Here is a 24,995-nt window from a genome sequence, read left to right as displayed (position 1 = left end):
GACTAAAGCCACCGACTGAAGCTGAAACCACAGCACATCTGTTTTCCAGCAATCCAACATTTTCATGCCAGACGTTACAGGGCATAATTTGTTCACTAAGTGACAAATTTATAGCCTGTTTATCTGATCAGTAAATTTAGTACATCTGGAAGCTCCATGGTAGATAATGTTTCATGGAAAGCTTTCCTGCCATGCATTATTAGTGAAGCTGAACCATTGCTATGATGCCAACATAAACCAGCAAAAGCTTTATAGTATTATGCAGTGCATCATGTTGAGACATGTTTTTATGACACGTTGGGGGTTTTCATAACTTAATTTTGTATGTTAATATGACATGCTGCTGTATATGTTTATAGATCTCCAGAGAAATTCACAATGAAAAATAAGCTGCCTTTATCACCTTTTTAATCTCACTTTAGATAATATACTATGAACCATTTAGCAGTGACAAAGCCCTTTTTACACCCTCAGCAATCCTAGGCTTACATAGCAATTCTCTAGACTTTACAAAGTGAAAAAACTACAGGATTTTACATTTTTGGGATTATTTAAAATATAGTGCACACACACATATACTTTTTAAAGGGGATGCATCACCTAGATAGATATATTTTTTTTTTTACTCATTATAGCCAGAAAAAAAAAATCTTTTTACCTAATCTATATATATTTTTTGCTTGTAATTTTGTATTTATTCATATTTTTATTTATATTTTTACATTTGCCTGAGCTATATTTAACAGCATTTAGAGATATGATTTACAGCAAGTTTCATAGATGTACATAGATGTACAAAACAACACGTCCCAGCAGGTCTAGAAGGTCTGCCATGGTGTGTCTTGTAGTTCAGAACAGGAAAATAGGTGATTGCCTTTACAATACCGAATTTTATATTAGACAGGCAGACACACACACACACGCACACACACATAGACACAAATAGACATACAGAGACGCAAAGAGACAAACACACACATAGGTACACAAAGAGAAACACTCCATACTTTCTGGAGTTTAAGCACCTTAAAAGATGTAATTGAAGGTCCTTAAACCCCAGGCACTACGGTGCCTAGATTGATAATGTAGAGCTGCTATTACCAATGTAGTCGGGCACAGGCAGAGACGAGTAATGTCCTGGCATACTGATGTGAGCAGCAAGGTGTGATGCTTCATTCATTGTATGTCAGGGGACCACTTTATACCCATGTGCTTGTGTGAAAAGGTCTTTGGCCACTTTCATAGGACAGCATTTGATCAGTATTGTGTAAGCCAAAAACTAGAAGTGAAACACAAAAAGAGAAAAGAGCAAGGTTTGTATGTTGTACCTAATTCGGACATAGTTCTAGCTTTCGTTCAATAACCACAATACATCTGAAGAAAATAGCCATTTGTGTCTTACAATGTAGTTTTTTGAATGATTACAGGTTAAAGGGAACCAATCACGCCGAATATGCCCCTAATGATAAGGAAACATGCTGGTACATCACCCAGCACGCTTCTCATACATCCCCCTGTACCCTCCGTCCCCTCCTTGTTTACGCTGTATTCTTACATTTCTGAAGTCCTGCGCTGTATGGTATTTAGCTGTAAGTAGTCATGGTGGGCGTATGTAGTAACGGTCCTGGGTGGTTATGAGCGCTGTAATCACACCCAGAGGGGCGTGATTGAAGACCTGCATTCCGCTGACGTCACCCGGGGCCTACGTTCCACATGCGCAGTACGGCAGGAGAAGACACTGACGTACTGCGCTTGCGTGGCACGCTAAAGACGTCACTGTGCCACAGTCGTGGAACGCAGGCCCCGGGGGACGCCAGCGGAACGCAGATCTTCAATCACGCCCCTCTGGGAGTGACTTCAGCGCTGACGACCGCCCAGGACCCTCGTGACTACTTACAGCTAATTTCCATACAGTGCGGGACTTCAGAAATGTAAGACTACGGAGTAAAGAAGGAGGGGACGGAGGGTACAGGGGGATGTTTGGGAAGCGTGCTGGCTGATGTACCAGCATGTTTCCTTATCATAAGGGGCATATTCGGCGTGATTGGATCCCTTTAAGAACGCATTTTACCACATTTTACCAGTAATTATCATATAGACAAAAAATGCATTGAAAAAAAAATAGCTACAAATGCAGCTGGTTTTGCAGATTATTTTTTGCAGAGTGGTAAACAGCAGGTGTGTACCTGCAGATGTGAAGGTCCCTGTAGACTTATCAGGGCAGGAGTAGGGACACTCCTCAGACCTGACCTGTGAAACCTTTAGCAGAACACTGTCAGACATTTCATCGCTAAAGTCTTATGAAACAGCACAAACTGACTGATAAAGAGGCAAGCCAATAAAGAAGGAATTACTTTCATCTTCCATAATGAAGTACAAATCAAATTTTCATTTAACAAACAGTACATAATAACAATAAGATGATCTATTTTAGACGATGTGGCTACAGCAAAGCGAAACAAGATCCAGAGGAAGAAAAAATGCACTTTCACAATGGACACAGTAAGTATCACAAGTTTACTGCTTTAGGCTCGGTTCACATTGTGTCTTTTTTTGGTCATTTTATGTCTGTCTTTCTGGACACCTGTCATTTTGAGGCCAAATAATGAAATCACAGAGGTCATTGCAAAATAACTGACGTTATTTTGACCTTGGACGTCAAACGGCCAAAAAAGAAGTTGTGTGAACCCAGCCTTTTGCTTACCAATATTAGACCCACTAAGCACATAAATTAATTTAGAATTTTAAATAAATATATCAATAAATGTAAAATATTGCATCAGTGATATTTATAAGTTCACACCTCGTCTTTTTTGGGCTTTTCAACAGCCATCTTTCTGGACGTCCATCATTTTGGCCTTAAAAATGGCGGACATCCAAAAAGACAACCATCGAGTGCCCAAAAAAGTTTGGGGACTTAGCCTGTCAGTGAAGTGTGCACAATATTTTTTAAGCCCAGGGATATGCTCCCACTACGAACCTTATGGGGAAAAGGCGGCCGTCTATTAAAGGGATGCTCCAGCGTGGGGGCACTTTTTTGGGGGGACCCGCATCACGGCGCTCTGGTGCCCGGTTCCCGGCCGCTTCCGGGTGTCTGACGCCGGCCGAGACGCTACGTCTCAGGGCCGCTCAGCCGCTCAGTGAAGGAGACAGGATCCGTTTAAAGTCCGCTCGGATCCCGCCTCCTTCACTGAGTGGCTGAGCGGCCCTGAGACGTAGCGTCTCGGCCGGCGTCAGACACCCGGAAGCGGCCGGGAACCGGGCACCGGAGCGCCGTGATGCGGGGAGCCACCTCCTCCCCGATCACTATTGACAGCCATCACTATCAATAGAGGGACGCCTTTCCCTGCTAAATGACAAAATGTTGCTTTTGCGCTTGCACAGTGGGCTGAGAATTTTGAATGTGCCCTTGTGTTTACCTTACACCTACAGTATCTTCTGATACTGCTACTGAGTGGCACCTCATAAAATTTTCTTTGCCAGGCAAAAAGAAAAGCTGAAATATTCCGGGTTACATTTGCCTTGACCATACCGCAGTTCATACTGTACTAATAATGTTTTAGCTTGTATTTGTTATATATTTATTTATTATAGGTAAATGCTTATATTTGTTTGATTTATATTTAATAAATTAATTTTAATTCATTTAATTGTTTATTTATTTTTAACATGTGACTTGTGCACCACTGTGACAACTAATAAGGAGTTAGTCTTCTGTTCCACTACAGTTAAAATTCCAGGAATAAAGACGTACATTGATCCTCATACCTATGAAGACCCAAACCAGGCAGTGCATGAATTTGCCAAAGAAATCGATGCTTCCTGTATAACCATTGAACGAGTTATTGGAGCAGGTATGTAATTACTACACCCTCAGGCAATGAACTTAAATCCATTATAACTGTTCTGACTCTAAATACTGTACGTAAGCTTTAGGCAGAGTAAGATAAAAGAAAAATACAACATCAAATAAGAAGAAAATCTGATGTTTTTCTTATCTAATATTGTGCTACATTAAATTCTTTGTAAAAATGTCTTTGCACAAAATGTTTTTTTTTTGTTTTTTTTACAATGTATGCACAGACATTTGTTTTTTCCAAAGGCTTTTTTCTTACAATGTCTTTTAGTTGAAAAAAAACTGCTTTTTTATGATAATGTCATTAATATTAATCATTGTTTATGGCCATCCTTATAAAGAAACTGTAGCATATAATTAGATAATAAAATTGGTCAAATTTACAATGATTTTGAGTGTGAACCCAGTTTTAGGGTGTTAGTATAAAAATACTGTACCTTTCACTGTATATGTGTAACATGACCAATAGAGAAGAAATCTACCTTTTGCTTTGCTTTTATAGATTTCTGTAATTTAATATATTTTTTATAGATTTCCGCATTTAATATATTTAAAATTTTAGCCTGTGTGACTATCCAGTAGAACAGACAATGCTACAGCTGTGTCCCTTCTTACCTTTCCTTATGACTCAGCATAAACCAAAATATGTGTTTTAAGATGACTACTGTGTTTCTCAAAAAATAAGAAAGAGTGTTATATTACTTTTTTCTATAAAAAAAAAAAAAAAAAAGGGGGGGGGGCAGGGCTTGTAGTAATATAATTCCTTCATTTATATAATGCAGCATAGACAGACGACAGGTCCAGTACAATAGGTATAGGGTGGTGCCTGATAGTAACTTCTATCTCTGCCAGGCCTATGGCTACGTCACTGCAGTGCATTAGAAGGTCTTATAGGCAGCTTTTTTACTCTTCTCTCTCTGAACAATATAAAGAACCTCCCTTTGAGAACAATACGGAATATTATTTCAATGTAAAATTTGATATGACTCTAAAAGGTAATACTCTATACTAGATTTCATGATGCCTCTTGTAACTCCGTAGATGAGCACATTTCTGTTTTTATTCTCAGTGCAGCTAAAAGTCACAGCAAGGAGAATGCTACGTTAAGTTTAGTGTAATACTGGGAGCACTGAACTGATTGCTTGCTAGTCATGCTTTAGCCAAATGGATTTCTCCGCCATCATTAATTGTTTTGTCCAAGGCAAAGTATTACTTTCCTCTAGAAAGACATTAGCTAGCCGGTTTAAAGTGTAACATTACATTTATTAGACTTAGCCATACTGCACAGTATATTATTGTCTTTGTGGGATTCTATTTTATGCTTTATTATCTTAGATTTCTGTTATTTTTCCTTGCAGCATAAGAAAACATCTCATTTCCATTTTATATCTTATTTTATATGCTAGATGTAGTGCCTGTGTATGGGTAAGAGTAGGATTATATGTTCATTTTAGGGTTATCTAATGCTAGTATAATAGAAGCATAATACAGTGTTTGTATGAACAATAATAAAGAAGTAGTTCTTTGGGTTCTTATGGTACCACTAGGTACATTACTTTGTGGGTTTTTTTTACATGAATAGACCAGCGCCAGTGCAGGGATGCTGGTGCTGCGTTCCTCTTTTTTAACCGAGTCGTGGTTCCCGTTCACGGCACCGGTTTATTCCCAAGCACCGGCCTGGCATGAAGCACTGGGGGCTGGCCTGCCGTCCCCCAATGTGATTATCTCCACTCTAATACGCAGATCCATTTATTCTAATGACCCCTGATGAAGTCAGCACTTTGCTGACAGAACGCGTGGGACAGGGTACATACCGAGGTCACTCTCATCTCTCTCCCCAATCTATTATTGTGGTTTGTATAAATTTTTTTGTATGTTTCCCATGTACTATGTTCATATATTATATCGCATGTATATATATGAACCACATATCCTTAACTGGCTATTAGTGAGGGATGCTAGATACTTTGATATGTGATGTATATTTATTTGGAGGGTTGATCTATTTTGTTCTCCCTCCTTGAATTAGGGTTTTATCACTGGATACAGCCTTTTTGTGTGTTTTAGCTTGCAGTATTACAATAAAAAATTTCTATTTTACATATTACTGGATGTGCTGAGCATGTTTCCTCAGGCTTGTTTTCTTATGTTCTTGGTTACTATTTTCTGAGGTGGCTTGCACTCCTACTTATTTTGAGCTATTTTAAGTGTGCGCTCACTACTTTTGTTTTCTACTTTTATTCTAATGAAGCCATGTCACAGAGGGGAGATTGTCACACTGGGGGGCGGCAGACCAGCCACCAGTGCTTCACGCCAGGCCAGTTCTTGGGAATAAACTGGTACGGTGCATGGGAACCAAGTGGTATATTGACTTCAGCTAAAACTGGAAAAGGACCCCAAAAAAGAAAAGATAACCAGGGGCGTAACTAACACTGTAGCAGCCATAGCGGCTGCTATGGGGCCCACTGCATCAGGGGCCCCACTGCCTATTACTAAAGTACACTGGGCCCCCTGAGCTGTCATCATTTGCAGCACCAGGTAGCCGAGCAGGCCTCCCGGGTTCGGCAAATGTCCCTTTAACTGCAAGCACTCCTGAAAAGCGCTTGCAGTTATGACTAGACTTAACAGCTTATTGGTCAGTCAGGAAGGTGGGGGGCCCTAATCAGAAGTTTGCCATGGGACCCAGCCTTTTCTAGTTATGCACCTTTTATGATTTGTTTCTGGTTTGAGCTAAATAAAAGAGGTTGTTCAGGGTCAGAAAAACATGTCCACTCTCCTCTAGAAACAGTGCCACTCTTGTCCTCAGTTCGTGGGTTGTATTTACTTCACTCCAGTGATTTTTTTTTTTTCCTTTCAAAACGACTGGTGGCAGAAAGTTTAAACATTTATAAATGACTACTATTAACAAATCTCAAGCTTTCAAGTACTTATCAGCTGCTGTATGCCCTGCAGGAAGTGTATTCTTCCCAGTCTGACACAGTGCTCTCTGCTGCCACCTTTGTCCATGTCAGGAACTGTCCAGCAGTAGCAAATCCCCATAGAAAACGTCTCCTGCTCTGGACAGTTCCTGACATGGACAGAGGTGGCAGCAGCAGAGTCAGACTGTGTCAGACTGGAAAAAGTACACCACTTCCTGCAGGACATACAGCAGGTGATAAGTACTGAAAGGTTTGAGATTTTTAAATTGAAGTAAATTAAAATTCTATATAACTTTCTGACACCAATTGATGTGATCTGAGAGAAACAGAAATCCCCAGAGTATCCCTTTAAAGCGAATGTACCATCAGGTACATTCGCTTTAAAGGAGACCTGTCACCCCCCGTGCCGGGGTGACAGGCTCCCGACCCCCCTTTAGAGCCCCCTATACTCACGTGATCCCGCTGGGTCCCGCTTCCTGAGCCGGTCGGGTCCCAGAGATATCAGCGCCCGAAGCCCGGCGCGCACTGACAGGAGAGTCCGACGCTCATAGAGAATTGAATGGGGAGTCCGATGCTCCGTCATTCTCTATGGGCATCGTACTCTCCTGTCAGCGCGCGCGCTGGGCTTCGGGCACTGATATCTCCGAGACCCGACCGGCTCAGGAAGCGGGACCCATCGGAATCACGTGAGTATAGGGGGCTCTAACGGGGGGTCGGGAGCCTGTCACCCCGACACGGGGGGTGACAGGTCCTCTTTAAGTATTGCCCATGTGTAGAATGACGCTGGTGTGAGGAAGCCGGTGCTGCGGTCCTTTTGTTTAACTGCGGCCCGGTTCCCATGCACGGCCCCATTCTATTCACAGGCACCGGTCAGGGGTGAAGCTGTGGAGGCGGGCCGGCCCGTCCCCAGTGGGAGGAAACTACCTAATGGGAAATCTTAGTAAATGTATTCTTGTTTTATTCTCAAACTGAATTCCTTCTTAATGCAAAATATACAACTTACTTTCATAGGCGTTCCATGACCGAACACTCCACTGGGTGACCTGACTTTAAAGTTGTTATGTACCTTTGAATAAAATAAAGGAAAAATACAGATAGGTAAATATAGTAGATATTTTCTAATAGTTACATTGAAAACAATCTTTTTTTTTGTTTTTGCAGGAGAATTTGGGGAAGTTTGTAGTGGCCGTATTAAACTTCCAGGGAAAAGGGAGTTTCCGGTTGCTATTAAGACTCTTAAAGTTGGATACACTGACAAGCAGAGAAGAGACTTCTTGGGTGAAGCCAGTATAATGGGACAGTTTGACCATCCAAACATTATCCACTTGGAAGGAGTTGTCACAAAAAGTAAGGTCTACTATTAAGAAAAATAGTGAATAAATTGCTTACCAATGAAAAATTATTTTCTACGATGAGATTTTAGATTCTTTGTTCTTGTTCAGATCAACTGGTTTTATACAGGTTATACAGAGTTGTTAACTACTTCTATTTTAAAAACTCAAGTCTTTTAGTACTTGTCAGCTGCTGTATGTCCTGCAGGAAGCGGTGTATTCTTTCCTGTCTGACATGGAGTTTTCTGCTGCCACCTCTGTCCATGTCAGGAACTGTCAAGAATTTTAACAAATTCCCATAGAAACCTTTGACTGCTCTGGACAGAAAGTGGCATAGGTGGCTGCAGAGAGCACCTTGTCAGACTAGAAAGAAAACAATACACCTCTTCCTGCAGGACATACAGCATCTGAAAAGTACTGAAAGTCTTGATATATTAACTTTCACGTTTTTTACCAGAGCACCCTTTAAATGTTTAGGTGTCATTGAAAGATGTATCACAATTTTTTTTAATACAAGTTACATAAAAACTGTATAACTTTCTGACCCCAGTTGATCTTAAAAAAAAAAAAACTTCTCCAGAATAACCCTTTGAATATGAAAATGTTTAGAGTGGTTTCTAAGAATATTTACAATAATGCACATACTGCATAAAACAAATACTTTTTTGTTTACTAAAAGTTAAAAAAAGACATCACATTAAAATATTTTATTACATATAGAGGTACTTATGTGATTTCTTCATTTGTTTTGAGAGATCCATAAACTTAATTCATCTGGCTCCTAACAGGAAAGACGTGCACATGGAGGGCGAAAGCCATGAGCTATTCAAATTCCCTAAAAATAGCCTGTGTTCACACCTTGATGGACATAGGTTATGTTCACACAACATTTAAAAAGCAGGAAAGACGGCCACTTATTCTATGTAAAAAGACGTCAGTTATTGCTGCAATTTAATTGATTTCAATGGAATGCATTGAAGTCTATGGAATGACGGACGTCCAATGCACGCATGTATTAAATAACGGACATTATTTGCACAGACATTATCTTGCAAACAGACTTTATTTTTTAGTTTTTCACACAGTTTTTTTTTTAACATCCTTTTACCGTTTAAATTAAATTAAAGACACACCCAAAGAGGAATTAGTCTACCTTAATTAGAATAATGTACCAACGGCCGTCACTGCACTGACAGGCGGCAAATCAGAGAAATGATGTCCATCATGTTCAACTCAAAATGACAGATTTCATTTAAGAAACGGAGAGGAAAAAACATAGAAACATAGCCCAAATATCCAATTTAAAAATTTCAGAAGAAAGAAGAAGAAGAAATGAAGCGCACTTGTTTAATAGAAATATAAATGTTAATGCTCCCTTGGTTGACATTAAACTGGGGGATGTATTCATTTATTCACGTGTTTACCCTTAATATTACACTAAATATATATATATATATATATATATATATATATATATGTATATATATATATATATAAAACCAATTTGTAGAGAAGAGGACGGCACTCCAATAGTGTAAAGTGATGATTTATTCACCCAACCCCAGCCTCAAGCTTCAAGACTCAGGTTAGAGTCGAAACGTCGCTGTATGTGATTGGGTGAATAAATCATCACTTTACACTATTGGAGTGCCGTCCTCTTCTCTACAAATTGGTTATCCAGTGAAGTCGGGGGTCGACTTTTGTAGGGACGTGCACCCACCAGCTTGAAGCTATTCTGACTTGAAGCCAGCACAGTGCCGTCCATCCTTCTATTATTCTCTCTCTCTCTCTTTCTCTCTCTCTCTCTCTCTCTCTCTCTCTCTATATATATATATATACATACTGTGGTCCCTGAACATACGATATTAATTGGTTCCAGGATGACCATTGTATGTTGAGACCAAAACTCTATGGAAAACTGGTAATTGGTTCTAAATCCCCCAAAATGATTAAAAGAAATGAAAATTTAAAGGAAAATAAGCAGCTTACTGATATGGATAAAGTAAGTGCTTACATATAACAGTCAGAAAGAGCTACAAGAGACTCTAAATTTCTTTCTATGTAGAGGACTGGAGCGTTTTCAGGTCCTATACAGGTCACACAGGGTCCCTGAAAAATAAAATGAAACCACCCTTACTAATGCACAAAGGTGAAACTCATCCTGGCCCAGGTAAAGAGCAGCACTAATACTGGGATTTTACCAGTAAAATGGCCTCTTTCATTGGTCGATCAGCATTGTATATTGTATGTTGAGTCTGGTCTCAAGTTACGATGGTCCAGAAAGTAACATTGTATGTTGAAAATATTGTATCCTGAGGCCATTGTATATCACTGTATATTAGAGATAAGCGAACCGGGTTCGGGTTCGAGTCGATCCGAACCCGAACGTTCGGCATTTGATTAGCGGGGGCTGCCGAACTTGGATAAAGCTCTAAGGTTGTCTGGAAAACATGGATACAGCCAATGACTATATCCATGTTTTCCATATAGCCTTAGGGCTTTATCCAACTTCAGCAGCCACCGCTAATCAAATGCCGAAAGTTCGGGTTCAGATCGACTCGAGCATGCTCCAGGTTCGCTTATCTCTAGTGTATGTATGTATCTTTGCATTATGTGGTATGAAAGTCTTTGTTAAACACATTAGCACTGGATCACAAAGCATGAAATTAAAGACATAAAACACATAGCAAATCAGAACTTAGCAAAGAAAATACCACTGTAAAATAAACAGAATTTAATTGAAATAATAGAAAGATTTAAAAATTATACAATATGTAACATAAGGAATTAAAATTAGAATGACATAATTATCTTTTTAAAATACACTGTATACATTTATTTGGATTTAGTTTTGGACTAATTGCCCTCTGGATGTGTCTTAAATTAAAAAAGTCCATTAAATCTTATAGTAAAAACGGTGAAAGGACAATGAAAAAAGAAAAACTGTGTGAACAACTAAAAAATAATGTCCGTTGTTTGCAAAGACTTCCAAAAATTATTGTCATGATCATTATTTTGCTGTCCATTCAGACAATGTCCCTTATTTTATACACTGTGTGCATTGGACGTCCATCATTCCATTGACTTCAATTCATTGCATTGAAATCAATTAATTTGCGTCAATAGCAGACGGCGGTAATAGCAGACTATGTTTCTTAACCCTTTCACGACCATGGGTCATTGATGCTTCAATGCCCAGGTTGTTTTAGGACATCAGCTTATGGGATCATAATGATCCCATAAGCTGCCCTATAGATGCTGCGGTCGTGCGGGTCTCCGGCTAATACAGATAGCCGGGACCCTCCGCGGATGATACAGGCACAGCTCTTGCACCTGTGTCATCCTGCAGCGTAAATTAACGTGGCTGCAGTATCAGGCTTAGGCTGCAGCGACTTTAATTTACAGTGCACAGCGGGAGGAGGTTAAACATAGTGTGAACATAGCCTTAAACCGACTTAATAATATATCCTAAATATTTCTGCTTAGTTGTGCTGCCACATTTGAAATACAATCATTGATCTGGCTAATAAATTTCATTACTTACATAGTGAGATAAGGACAGCACTAGTTTATTAGAACACTCACACTTTGATGTGCCACAATTACGTGGTCATGTCCCAAATAATAATTCTGTCTACGACTATGGCAAGGTGTCTACAATTGTAACGTTACAGTCAAAGACTATTTTAGTAAATATACAGGTTTTTTAAGTCCTAAAATTTTTGTACAGTTCAGCTGTTGAGTTCAACTCAGTGACATATGTGTATAACAGCCTTTCGATATACATATTAAAATTGTTTATTAGAATTGTTCATCTATTTTGGATTGTTTCTTGCAGGCAAACCTGTAATGATTGTAACAGAGTACATGGAAAATGGCTCTTTGGATACCTTCCTAAAGGTAAGTCCATGCAGAGGTTAATAAGTCAGTGTAAGAAACAGCATTGAGGCTGGGTCGTCCTTTTAGTTCTTTTTTAATACGGATGGGGGGGGGCAATTTTGTAAGATTTGATGGCAATGTACAAATCTTTTATTCATCCAGTGTGTGTCTGGCAAACATTAACTGTGCTACATATATTGCTCTAGACATTGTCCCAGATTAACCTATCCTTAAGAATCTCCTGAAGGCAATCGTGTTTTATGTAATATTCTTCCTCTGAGCAACTATTATAGGTATATGGTGAGAGACCATGAGTTCCCTAGATAATTGAATTTATGCTTCTATTTCAATTAGGGTGTAATACAATGTTAGTATAATATAATCTGATGTTATAGAGGGCTTATTCTATCAATGGGTTTCTAACACTTTGTGCTGTAATTGTTACAATGTGGCGAGCATGAAAAGTGTGTGATATGTCTCCCAGGAAACCGCCAAGCCTTCAATTGCTCATATTATCGCATAGTTAAGGTTCACTGTAAATATTGTATTATGGCACACTCCTTAATGACTGCCATTATCTTCTATTCTGCTTCTGTCAGGATTGGAGAAAATGATGTACAGCAAAATTCTAAAAGCAGGATTATTATGACTTTTACCATGAGTTTATATATGGGGAAGGATGATATGTGCTCAACAATGAACTCAAGATTTTTTTTTTTTTTTGCTTGAGAGCTGAAATTTTTACAACAATGATAATTTTACATTTTCACATCATTACACTTCAATAGGGCTGGAAAATATCTAAATGGCATATTTTTCCTTTGGCCAGATGATAAAATGATAAGTCTGCCACACTGCGTTGAATAATAGTGTATAAATGTATGAAATACTGTACATTTGTGAAGGGATGGCAGAAAGAAAGACTGAATATACAAGGCTTGCAAAGAAATGTGGCCTGCAGCAAAAGTAAAAAAAGGTTTCACTATGTTTTTCCATGCTGTCATAGCAATATGCTGGCTCAAATTTAAGGTATCCTTAAGTATCCTTAAGGCTATGTTCACACTATGAAAGTCTCGTAATAATCACGGCCATTGTTGCCGATTTCTACCCCCTCTGCATGCAGCCGTACCTCCCGTAATGCCCCCTCCCCCCCCCCCCCACTGGTGCAGGAGGCGCAGATTGGCCCGATGCAAAATAAATATTCGCAAATAGACCACTCAAGAATATTTTTACACCGATCGGGCCCTTCTGCGCCTAAAAAAGGCATTTTAGCCTTTTAATAAATTTTCCCCAATGTGTGCAGAGACGAATTAATCAACAGTGAGGATCATCCGGCCGGTACTGCAGTACTGGCCGGGATGACCTTCCCTGACATCAGCCATTTTTTTTCTAATACATTGCCTTAATAAATTTATAATAATTTGTAATATAACTTCATTAAAATAAATGTACACTTCTGTTGATGACCCTTCGGCAGCCACCATTGTTGGTTTCGGGAAATGCAGGGCTGTCTAAGCCGTGCAGTCTCTAGACCCTGCTCTGATTTGACGGACGTTAAAGAGGTTGTCTGGCATAAACTGGAAATCTACTATTCTGCCAGGCCTGAGGGGAACACAACAGTGCTGTATACTTACCTGTCAAAGCTGACAGTTTTGAAAACATTCATTGACGTGCTGCTCCCACTGGAAATCAAGCTCAGCATAGTGCAGTCTATGGTGACTGGCTATTTTCAATTCAAGCGGAACGTCAGCGGATGTTGATAAAAGAGCAGACAGCGGGCAGCCCAGAAACTGGCAGCTGTGATGGAGCAGGACAGGTAAGTATCGCACTGTTGTGTCCCCCACCCCTTTAAGTGGGGAACAACCCCTTTAAGTGGTAAATAAAAAAGTGCATTTAAGTACATTTTAAACTGAAGTTATATTACAGGGTAATTACAAGGTAATATTAAAGCAATGTATTAGCAAAAAAGTAAAAAAAATTAACACATCAAAAAAAACTCAAAAACAAAAGGGGCTTTCCACAGGAAAGGGGACAAGTATGAGATTGCAGGGTGTCCAACTACAGTACTCCCTGGGGATCTCTAGATCGATGCCCTGGCTCCTTTGTTTTAAATGGACCCACGGATCGGCACTTGACCCCCAGCTCCATCCATTCTCTATAGAGCTGCCGTAAAGAGCCGAGCACTGCGATCTTTTACTTGTCCCCCTTCCTGTCGATAGGGGAAAAGAAATTTTAAATTGGAAAACCTCTTTACCGCTCTGGAGTACCTTATTAGTTTATTGCTCATGATCTAATTCCAAAATATACATTATTGTCATAACTTTATCCCATTTACAAGAGCAGGTTACTTCAGGAATACATTCTTATACTTTTTTTTAGCAGATTTTATTGTCATTTTTGAAGAGAGTCTGACTTAACCTGCATTCGACACAGATAATGTCTTTGAATATGAAAACAGTTTTCTTACTTTTTCCTGCAGAAAAATGACGGGCAGTTCACTGTCATTCAGCTGGTGGGTATGCTGAGGGGCATTGCATCCGGAATGAAGTACCTATCAGACATGGGCTATGTACACAGAGACCTTGCAGCAAGGAACATACTCATTAACAGCAATCTGGTCTGTAAGGTTTCTGACTTTGGTCTGTCCCGGGTTCTTGAGGATGATCCTGAAGCTGCATATACAACAAGAGTAAGCTAATACATTTAAGATGATTTGTCTATATAGCTTATTATAACAAGTATTGTCCACCATATAATGTTGTTTAATGTTCATATTATAAGGTTTACAATTAGAGAAGAGAGAACTTACAGTAATAACACAGCAAAGTGCTTTGTTACGCTTGGTCATCAGCTGTCAGGCTGCTGCTTTTGAATTATGCTCTGATGCCTGGAAAAGCTGGATGCAGTCCTGGGAGAATTTTCCCTGCTTTTTCAGGCACGCAGAGCAGAGCTCAAAAGCAGCAGCCTGAAAGCTGATGTCCGATTGTAACGCAGCGTTTGCTTTGTTACTCATCTCTATTTACAATGATTATCAAACAATGAACATTATAACTGTAGCTTTGGAAGCCTAAGAGTCTGTAGAACTGTAACTGTGGGACCTCAGGAACGGGATCAATGACAGGATAGATAGACAGTGTGAGCCCTAGTGCTAGGCCCAACGGTACTGTCCCTGCCTACTTGCTGGTCTTAAGCTAGGTGGCAATAGACAACTGGGTGGCGGTCCCTATGCTGGGTAAGGGAAGCACAGAGCGAGACAAGATGGAGAAACACAATAAAGAATGGTCGGGCAGATACAGGTCAAAGTGGAGATAGTAGAACAGTACAAGAACAGCAGGCAAAAACGGAGGTCAGGAGGACAGGCAAAGAGGTCAAAATACCAAGCAAACCAATCCAATATGAAAGCCAGTGAACTTCTGGTCCCAGTCCAGAGAGTGATTGGATTGGCCCTCTGACCACACAGAACACAGACTGGCAGGAAGGTGAGGTGAGTGGTGAAGGCAACTGTCTATCACCACCCATTGTAAACCATCTGTAACCCAGCCGGGGCTAACAGAAGAACCCAGACGGGTGTGGGGGAAACCTGTCAATCACCACACAAGTACAAGAATAAGACACTGTTCAGACTGTTGCAAAGAAAATCACAGTCTTGGACATACTTTATGGGCACAGGACCGTGCTGAGGTCTGAACAGGCATGGACACGGCAACAACATGTTACACAAAGAGTTAAATTGTTATCTTGTTGGCTTTGTGTTTTGTGTGCATGTAGGTTGTGTGTGCATGATATATGTCCTGTAATAAAATTCTCCACACAGAGGATAAGATGAATCCCTTGTGCTATTTTACAACTATCGATTGTAGCAGTACATTACACATTCCCTGCAAGGAAAGTATTATATGTTGGCCTCCGCACAATTGATTGACTAGAACATGTAATGTGCATATTTCTTACAGCACATGACGTAAATGTTATAATAGATGTAGAGCTACTTACTGTGTACCGGTAGTATTGTACATTCAGTCATAGTTCTGTCCAGATCTGTCTAAGTGAGACCACTTCGTTATTTCTGTTCATACTGTACCTAGATAAAGCCACTGGTGAATATGTAGACGTATGGCTTGATTTAGTGGTCGCATCTCACAGCCTGTATAAGTTCAGCTGGTTTACATGTTCATTGCACTCCTTCATCAAGCACTCCTTGAATAGTTTCATAAAGCTTCTCAAAGGCATTGTTCTCTGCTGCATAGCATTCTGGGAAATATGGATTTATTTTAGATTACTATACATTAAAAACTAAAATTTCCTAGATATGAATCATCCCAGTAAGCTGTGTAGATAGTCCGCCAGCATTTTAGTTTTTAGTACAGCTGTGAAGAAGAATAGGCATGAAGTAATGCACAATTACACAATTGCTATTTATCAAAATTGTTGTGCGGACATGTGTTCCACGCATCCAACTTCTTCAGCCACCTGTAACCGGTAAATGTCGAGAGTTTGTGTTTGGAGAAACCTGAATATGCTCAGGTTCGCTCATACCTAGTACCTACTTATTAGGCAACCAGAGCACTCTTTATTGAGAGTATTCCCAGCTTCTCCTCTCAGCAATAACAGTCAGCTGATTGGCCATTTGAGCTATCAGTCATAGCTGAGAGGAGGGGCTGTAAACGCTCTGGGTCTGGAACCCAAGTAGATTCCACTTCCTGAGAATTTGCGTCAGTGGAACCGGCAGCGTTAACAACTTTTTTCTCGGTCATGCCAGCTGAATGATCAAGACCACAGGTATGTATGTATGTATGTATGTACTGTCCTCTCTGACTTCTGTATAGGGCAAGATGAGTAAGTTTATAAAATTGTGTTCACTTTAAATCAACAAAATAACTCTTATGACCGCTACATGTTTCCCCACCTACAGTCCTTATACGCATACTATCATTAATACACCTATAAATTAAACAGAGAGCATGCATCATAATGACCTAATAATACCCTTTTATATGATTTAAATGATTATGGTAGCCCACAGATACAAAGATTAACCTAGTGACCCCCCAGATCCCTACTGCATTCTGCCAGTGTTCTTCGCACTTTTGTCCACTCCCTGCCGGTCTCTGAAGTGACAGGCGGCTCAGCTAATCACTGGCCGTGACAGTGTTCCGTCTCAGCCAGTGATTGGCTGAGCCGCCTGTCACTTCCAAGACTTGTTCAGAAGTTACAGCGGTGGCTGCAGGCAGAGGGCAGAAGCGAGAAGAACAGTAGGGAGCTTGGACAGTTTTTTAAATTTTTTTTTACACATTGATCATTTGTCGGCCCCGCATCTCTATTACACTATTACACGGCAGCTGATGATTTTTAGGCAGGATTAAACAACACGATCAACCAATGATCGTTTTCATCGGCTGATCATTGTCTTTATTATACATAGCGATAATCTGCCAAATCAGCCTGATTCTGCAGATTATCGCTCCGGTCCTTATTCTTAATATTTCAGTGCTCATTGCTATCATATTTAACAGTATTTTGAACTACAATGTGCTCCAATCCATATGTGAAATCCTACGACTATGATATAAAGTATGTTGTTTCAGTAATTGTCTTATGTGGCCAAAGCTATTCCAACCTCAGTGACAAGTTTTACTACTTTTTGTGGCAACAAAGGAAATTTTCCTAACTCTGTTACATCTGTACACCAGACCTTGTGTGTTTTAGCTTTTGGCTTAGAAATGAGCCGGTACAATTGACACATTGCACATTTACAGCCAGTATCGGGATTCCAGAGGTCAGGTTTGATCTCCCCATCTAAGCTATGTATTGCACTTGACATTCAGGACCATGGCCTCCTTCTTCTGGTACTATTGTAGTGTTTATTACTTTCATGCAGGACTGTAATAACTGTTCAGGAAGGAAGATTACAGCGCTGCTTTTGAATTATCTGTAAATGGAGTTCAATTCATTGTTTAGAAATACATCATGTGACTGGTGACTTTTATTTTTCTCCAGAGACAAAATCATTACCAGTTGTTGGAAGTGAACATTTTATTTTCTGTATTACACTGTCTGAGCATCGGTGATATGTGTGTTCATGGTTGTGAGGCTTGTTTCACCTTATTTGCTTTATCCCATTTATCACTTTTCGAACAGCAAGGGCATTCACATTAGCACTTAACCATATGATATGCTGTTCACAGGGAGGAAAAATACCAATTCGATGGACTGCCCCTGAAGCCATTGCTTTCCGTAAGTTTACTTCTGCGAGTGATGTGTGGAGCTATGGCATTGTGATGTGGGAGGTCATTTCATATGGAGAGAGACCTTACTGGGAAATGACAAACCAAGATGTGAGTATTACAAAAAGTGATCTTTCCATGTCATCGCTTTTCGAGTTATTATTTAAAAATGTAAGCTGTTAAAAATGAGACAATATTTAAGACTCTGTTACATTTGATAGCATTAAACCATGTTCACATGATCAAGTTCTTTATTTCAGGCCATAGTCATTGTTATTTTTACATTACATGTGAACATAGCCTAAAAAAAGCCAAAAAATAGATTTGATTGGGATTCATCAGTTTTCTGTTGAGTTTGAAAAAAATTGTCAGCAAGAATATCTCTCCAAAACACGCTGAAGTTAGTACTACTAACTACTACTATTGATATCTAGTGTTGAGTAGAGATGAGCGAACCTAGAGCATGCTCGAGTCGACCCGAACCCGAACTTTCGGCATTTGATTAGCGGTGGCTGCTGAACTTGGATAAAGCCCTAAGGCTATGTGGAAAACATGGATATAGTCATTGGCTGTATCCATGTTTTCCAGACAACCTTAGAGCTTTATCCAAGTTCAGCAGCCCCAGCTAATCAAATACCGAACGTTCGGATCGACTCGAACCCGGTTCGCTCATCTCTAGTGTTGAGCAAACATGCTTAGTCAAGCATCAGGGGGCTTCAGGCTTAAGCTTGATGCTCACTCAAGCACCTTGTGGTGCTCAGGTGCTATTTAAATACATGACATTTTAAGCTGTTTAGCATATCCCCAAGATAATATTAAAATGTAGCTAAGAGAATGTTTTCTGAAGATGTGAGTGAGGTCAAAAAATATGTGGTGACTTCCATCATCTGTGTCCCCTAAAAGTCATGGAAAAAATATATTTTTTTTTTTAAGAATTCAACATATTCAAATCTATGTATAATAAAATATAGATATAACATCATATGGTCAATACTGGTGCTGAGCGAGCATGCTCGGTGAAGCATAGTGCTCAGTTGAGCATCAGGGTGCTCGATCGAGATTGATGCATGCTGGGATGGTGATTAAATTTCCATGCTACTGTACTGACACAGCATGCCAGTACAAGAGGGCGAATATTTAAACAGTTTCAGAGCTCCCAACATCATCATTCATTATGATGCCAGGAGCTCCAAAACTGTTAACATTTTTAGGCCTTAGGCACACTTTACATTCCTTTAGCTGTCAACATTCGCAATCCGCTAAAAAAAAAAAAAAATGGCTTGTGCATCAGTAGTACATCCGCAATCCAAATTGTTTTTTGTGGATCTGTTAAACCTGTAATAAAGGTTAATCTTTAATAAAGTTGATCAGGTTAAAAAAAGATGTAACCAGTTTGCCCATTGTGGATGATACGGATGTCAAACGTTACAATCTGTAAAAAATAGCAGATCCCATTGACTTCTATTGGTTAATCCATAAAAAGAACAGGTCTGCACTAGGACATGTCCTTTTTTTCTTTTCTGTTTTGACGGATCAGAACGCAGACTCGTAATCCAATGATTGTGTGAACAGCTCAAGATAAATCAATGGGCACTTTCTCAAGTACGTAATTGTGAATCCCTAATTTTTTTTACACATCCCTTCAAGGGATGAAGGCATACCACCAGAGTTCATGCAGTAATTTATTCAATTTTTCTGTTCTAATTTTTGTACATTTATTTACACCTCCCTTCAATAGATGAAGTGTACATAAATTAGAATGAAAAAATATGGTGAACCAGGCACCCTCCACTCCGCCGAGCAGGGGACATATCAGAATTAAACTTTGCTGACACTATTGTTGAAAATAAAACATCAAGCAAGATTGACAAAGCATATATAAGATTGACAAAGGCCTTCATTTTTCAGATCCAGCCTTTGCCTGCACTCGAATAAAAGATTCCGTTTGGTGCCAACTCCATGTTCACATGACGTTTTTCTGTCCGTTTTTTCTTTTTTCTCAAAATGACATCTGTCATTTTTGCATTTTGTGCGCCCAGTATTACAGTCTCGGCTGTTGGTACATCATTGTAGTTCAGGCCCCTTTGGGTGTGGTTCTTTTTTGAAGGTCCATAAAATTTTGTAGTAAAGACACATCAACTAAGGCTCACAAAGAACATGCAGGACAAGTACTGTCAAAAATGTATATTTTATTCAATAAATCCAACACAATTTGGAAAACACATGATTAAAAAACAGAAGCAGAACAGTACACATTTTGTGTTGTGTATTGTTCTGCTTCTGTTTTTTAATCATGAAACGTCTGATATTTAATACACTGTGTCAATCCATTGACTCCAATTATAAGTCAGTAATAACAGAGGTTTTTTGTTTGTTTATGGTTTATGGCAGATAATAACATGGCACATGAATCAGGACATCACTTTATTACATTCTTTGCGATTGCAGAAAGAGAAATCAAACTGAAATTAAAAATGCAGAAACATGTTTCTAAATGTAAGGAGCTTATGTAGAGAAGGGCCGTTCCTGTATGCTTCACTGAGAGGCACATTGATCACCTAATCAGATGCCAAAACTGATTGCAAGTACATTCACCAATCAATTGAGAAGACTATATACTGTATGCAGAGCAGAATTCCCAGAAACAGCAGGGATAATGCTTAGATTTCCCTATCATTCTCTATGGAATGGAGTAAAATAGCTATTCCTGTTACAGCTGTATTGATTGCTGCCGATATTGCTATGTTCACTACCCTGTAGCAATAGGATTATTACTGCTGACTTCTCAATGTTCACCTGGAATTTCTGGTTTTCATTAAAATTAGTTTCTACATGGAGGTTACACATGTTAAAACAGCCGCATATCTTGCTGTTTTTGACATATGCTCTTGATTTGCATTTATATAGCCTACATGTATTTTGGCAGAATTCTGTTGATGTTGCTTCCTCCTTTATGTGTTATGTATCATCACGAATCCGTAGTGCATTACTGAAAATTATACAGGCTGTATACGATTGGAAAAAAAATTGCATCTGAAAACAGCTGTGCCTGATAAAGGCAAAAATGTTTCAAATCAACTGCTACCAGGAAGTTACAACGATTTGTAAACTACTTCTATTTAAAAATCTCAATTCTTCCAGTACTTATTAGCTGCTGTATGTCTTGCAGGAAGTGGTGTATTCTTTCCAGTCTGACACAGTGCTCTCTGCTGCCTCCTCTGTTTTTGTCAGGAATTGTCCAGAACAGGAGAGGTTTTCTACGGGGATTTGCTACTGCTCTGCAGAGGTGGATTAACTTTACCATAGGCCCCAGGCTGTTTACCAAGCCTGGGCCCTTTACCCCACTGTAACTATGGCCGCACTAGCGTGGTGCTCATACTACAGGATAGATAATGACATAATCCCCTGATTTGTGCAAAATTGCGGAAAAAATATGTGTTTTTTTGAAAATCATGACAGAACTGTAGCCAGGAGACAATACCCCACTGAAAGTATAAGTCTTTTTGGGTGGCTATGGGCCCCCCAGGAGCTCAGGGCCCCGGGCTGCCGCCCGAAACGCCCCTATTATAATCCACTACTGCTGCTCTGGACAGTTCCTGACATGGACAGAAGCAACAGAGAGCAGTGGAAGGAATATACTACCTCCTGCAGGACATACAGCAGCTGATAAGTACTGGAAGGCTTAAGTTTTTTTTTAAACTAGAAGTAATTTACAAATCTGTATAACTTAAAAAAAAATTATCCAGGATACCCTTTTAATAATTTTAGCTAAAATATAATTTTGATTATAAATTATAAAGCTTCTTGGTATAAGGTGTGTGCAGGCGGCTGTATGATAGTATTGGAGACCTCTGCAGATTTGTGGTATGGAGCCACAGGGGACTCAGTTTTGCTGTTTTACCATACCCTATATATATACTATGATATAGCAGGGTAAAAAAATTTTGATTTTGCCAGAAACAAAACTCTGTATACTTCTTACAGAGACTGGAGACTGAAGGCATTAACAGTAATAGGAAAAAAGCTTAGTACAAAACTTAGTGATATATTAGAGGTCTGTGTGAAAAATGTTGTGCAAAATATATCTAATTTCAGTGTCATGAAAATGTATTTTTAAGAATTAAGAAGGGTTGTGATTGCTAGCAGTTTTGTAATGTACTCGCTGTATTTGTTTTCTATATTTAAATCAGTGTAACTTAAGTGTTATACCACTAGGTGTCTCCCTTATCTGCACGTGTATACAGCTGCTGCACATCCACATTCAGTAGCAGAGAATCCCGGGGGAGCTCGCATTGTATGGTCATCTCTCCTGCTTCACATTTTTATGCATATATATTTTTAATTTATTTAGCTTCAAGGTATTCAGTTTTCCAGCATATATACTCTCATTCCATTCGCACAATTCACAGGCACCATTCATAGCCACTGTATTGTTCAGACTCCAAAGAATCTAATTCCTGTGATAAATATGTACTAGAGAATTGCTGATGAATGTGGCCGCTTACCATGATGAATAAAGTGGCGCTACCTCTACAGAATGGCTCCCAAATGAATATGCAAATATTGTTACAATGTATTTTAACTCATTTACAGTAGCTTTAAATAAACAATAGTAATCCCACATTTGGCTGATGTACTTCATATGTTATTTGAAACGTGAACGACTACAACAAATCAATTTGTCTTTGTTAGGTAATTAAAGCTGTTGAGGAAGGTTACCGGTTGCCAAGTCCCATGGATTGCCCGGCTGCTCTTTATCAGCTCATGCTGGATTGCTGGCAGAAAGAGCGCAACAGCAGGCCCAAGTTTGAAGAGATTGTCAGTATGTTGGATAAGTTGATCCGTAACCCAAGCAGCTTGAAGACACTTGTTAATTCTTCTAACAGGTAAACATATATTTTCTGAATAAGTTCAATAGTCTACATTGCCAATATGTATACAAGGGCTTTGGTAAATATAATATTGGTACAATTTGTAATGGGATAATCAGTAGTAATATTAATACTCTATAGGCATTGATTGAAAGATTGATATGTCATGCCTATGCTAGCTTTTTTAAAGGGGTAATTCACAATAAAAAATTCTTTCAAATCAACTAGTGCCAGAAAGTTATACAGATTTGTTATTTACTTCTATAAAAAAAAAGCTCAAGTCTTCCAGTACTTATTGGCTGACGTATGTCCTGCAGGAAGTGGTATATTCTTTCCAGTCTGACACAGTATACTTTGCTGCCACCTCTGCCCATGTCAGTAACTGTGCAAAGCAGTGGCAAATCTCTAAAGAATACATAACTTTGAAAGTTAATTTGAAAGGTTTTTTTTAATACCCCTTTAGCTCCATGCTTTTTATAGCAGTGAATATGATTGTTACTTCACTATTCACAAGTATTTGTTTATCTCACTTTTTCTCACATTAAAGCCTGCAATCTATATAATGTCATCCATCCACCTATCTGTCTATTCATCCATGTTTCATCTAGTTAGTAGCTGACTAAGAAAATGATAACACTAATTTGTAAATATGACTACATATGCCATAGGTGTGATTCCTAGGGGACCAACTTTTGCAGTGTTCACCAATTTTTAGGGTCCAACTACACAAAGCGATTTTTTTTGTCTCCGATTAACAAGAATTGCAAACAAGCGCTTTTGCAAATGACCTGAAATCATTCCTCATCATACATGGAATGATAGTTTTTAGTGATGATCGTAATTACGATCGCTATGACAATTGTTTGTATACTCTAGTATACAAACGATCGTAATAATGAATGAACAATGTGTATATACTGTACACCGAATGATTTGCGAGTGATTAACAAAAATTTTAATTCAGCTCAAAAGATGTCATCAACGAAACACAAACAAATTATCGCTTTAATTCTAATGATATGACAATTTCTGCACAATAATCTTTCCGTGTAAGGGTATGTACACACTGAGAAAAACATGCGGAGGACTTGCGGGGAATTCTGACGCTCGTCCCCGCGCACTACCGCTTCACTCTCCACCTGTGCTATAGACTCCATTCTATGGTCAGGCAGATTCCGCCCTCCGCCCAAAGAATGGACGGGTTCCACTTAGTCCCCCGACTCCAGTGCTGGTGCTCGCATTACGCCGGTTTCTGTGCGCTTCCCGGTCTAGAGACGGAATTTGGGATGTAACATCCCAGGCTCGCTTAGCTAGTCAGTAACTGCAGAAATGTCCCACCTCTGCCGCTGACTGTCTGAGTGGGTCTGGAAAGTGACGTCTCTAGACCAAAAAACCAAGGCCAGGGACTGCACCCACCCCCACCCCAGGAAATTTGATGATTGGTCCTGCCCAGAGTTCCTCTTTACACTAAAGACGTTTCTGGACTGTGGAAGGAAACCATTGACAAAGCATTGTCAAAGCATTAGGGAAAATTTTGTAAAAAAAATATCTAGCTGGCACAATTAATTATTCTAGTTGTATTTGAGTTTATAAGTCCTAATTATCTAAATGCTATTTTAAACCGTCCGCACCAATCCATAGACCAGGCATGACCATCACAGAATTTAGGGATAGGTTGCATCATTTGCACAAGTCAGAAGATAACATAGCGTTCCAAAGAGTCATACACAACAATGTAACTCATCAGCGGGATACAGGAGCGATGTTCAGCAATATAAATAGGAGGACGTGATGAGAAGGGAACTGTAATAAGATAATAATGATGGCTTTGGCTGACACTCAAGGTCACATCAAGAAATTAAATTACGTTAATTATGAAAAATGATGCCGCTACCTGTAAATTAGTGGAGAGATAC

General features: G+C 39.4%; 1 protein-coding gene across 1 annotated transcript in view; it reads left to right on the top strand.

Moving 5' to 3' along the window:
* Positions 1 to 24,995, top strand: part of EPHA5 (EPH receptor A5) — a 178,095-nt gene that overhangs the window by 148,682 nt on the left and 4,418 nt on the right. Inside the window, exons 7-13 of the mRNA XM_069978056.1 lie at positions 2,435 to 2,502; positions 3,711 to 3,854; positions 7,936 to 8,121; positions 11,944 to 12,005; positions 14,464 to 14,673; positions 18,170 to 18,319; positions 22,901 to 23,094. Of these exons, the coding sequence (XP_069834157.1) occupies positions 2,435 to 2,502; positions 3,711 to 3,854; positions 7,936 to 8,121; positions 11,944 to 12,005; positions 14,464 to 14,673; positions 18,170 to 18,319; positions 22,901 to 23,094 (1,014 nt within the window). The remainder of the gene's footprint in view (positions 1 to 2,434; positions 2,503 to 3,710; positions 3,855 to 7,935; positions 8,122 to 11,943; positions 12,006 to 14,463; positions 14,674 to 18,169; positions 18,320 to 22,900; positions 23,095 to 24,995) is intronic.

The sequence above is a fragment of the Dendropsophus ebraccatus genome, chromosome 7 (assembly GCF_027789765.1).
Source record: "Dendropsophus ebraccatus isolate aDenEbr1 chromosome 7, aDenEbr1.pat, whole genome shotgun sequence".
In the NCBI taxonomy this organism is placed as follows: Eukaryota; Metazoa; Chordata; class Amphibia; order Anura; family Hylidae; genus Dendropsophus; species Dendropsophus ebraccatus.
The sequence above is the reverse complement of the archived record's forward strand: the minus strand, read 5'-3'. Positions and strand labels throughout refer to the sequence as shown.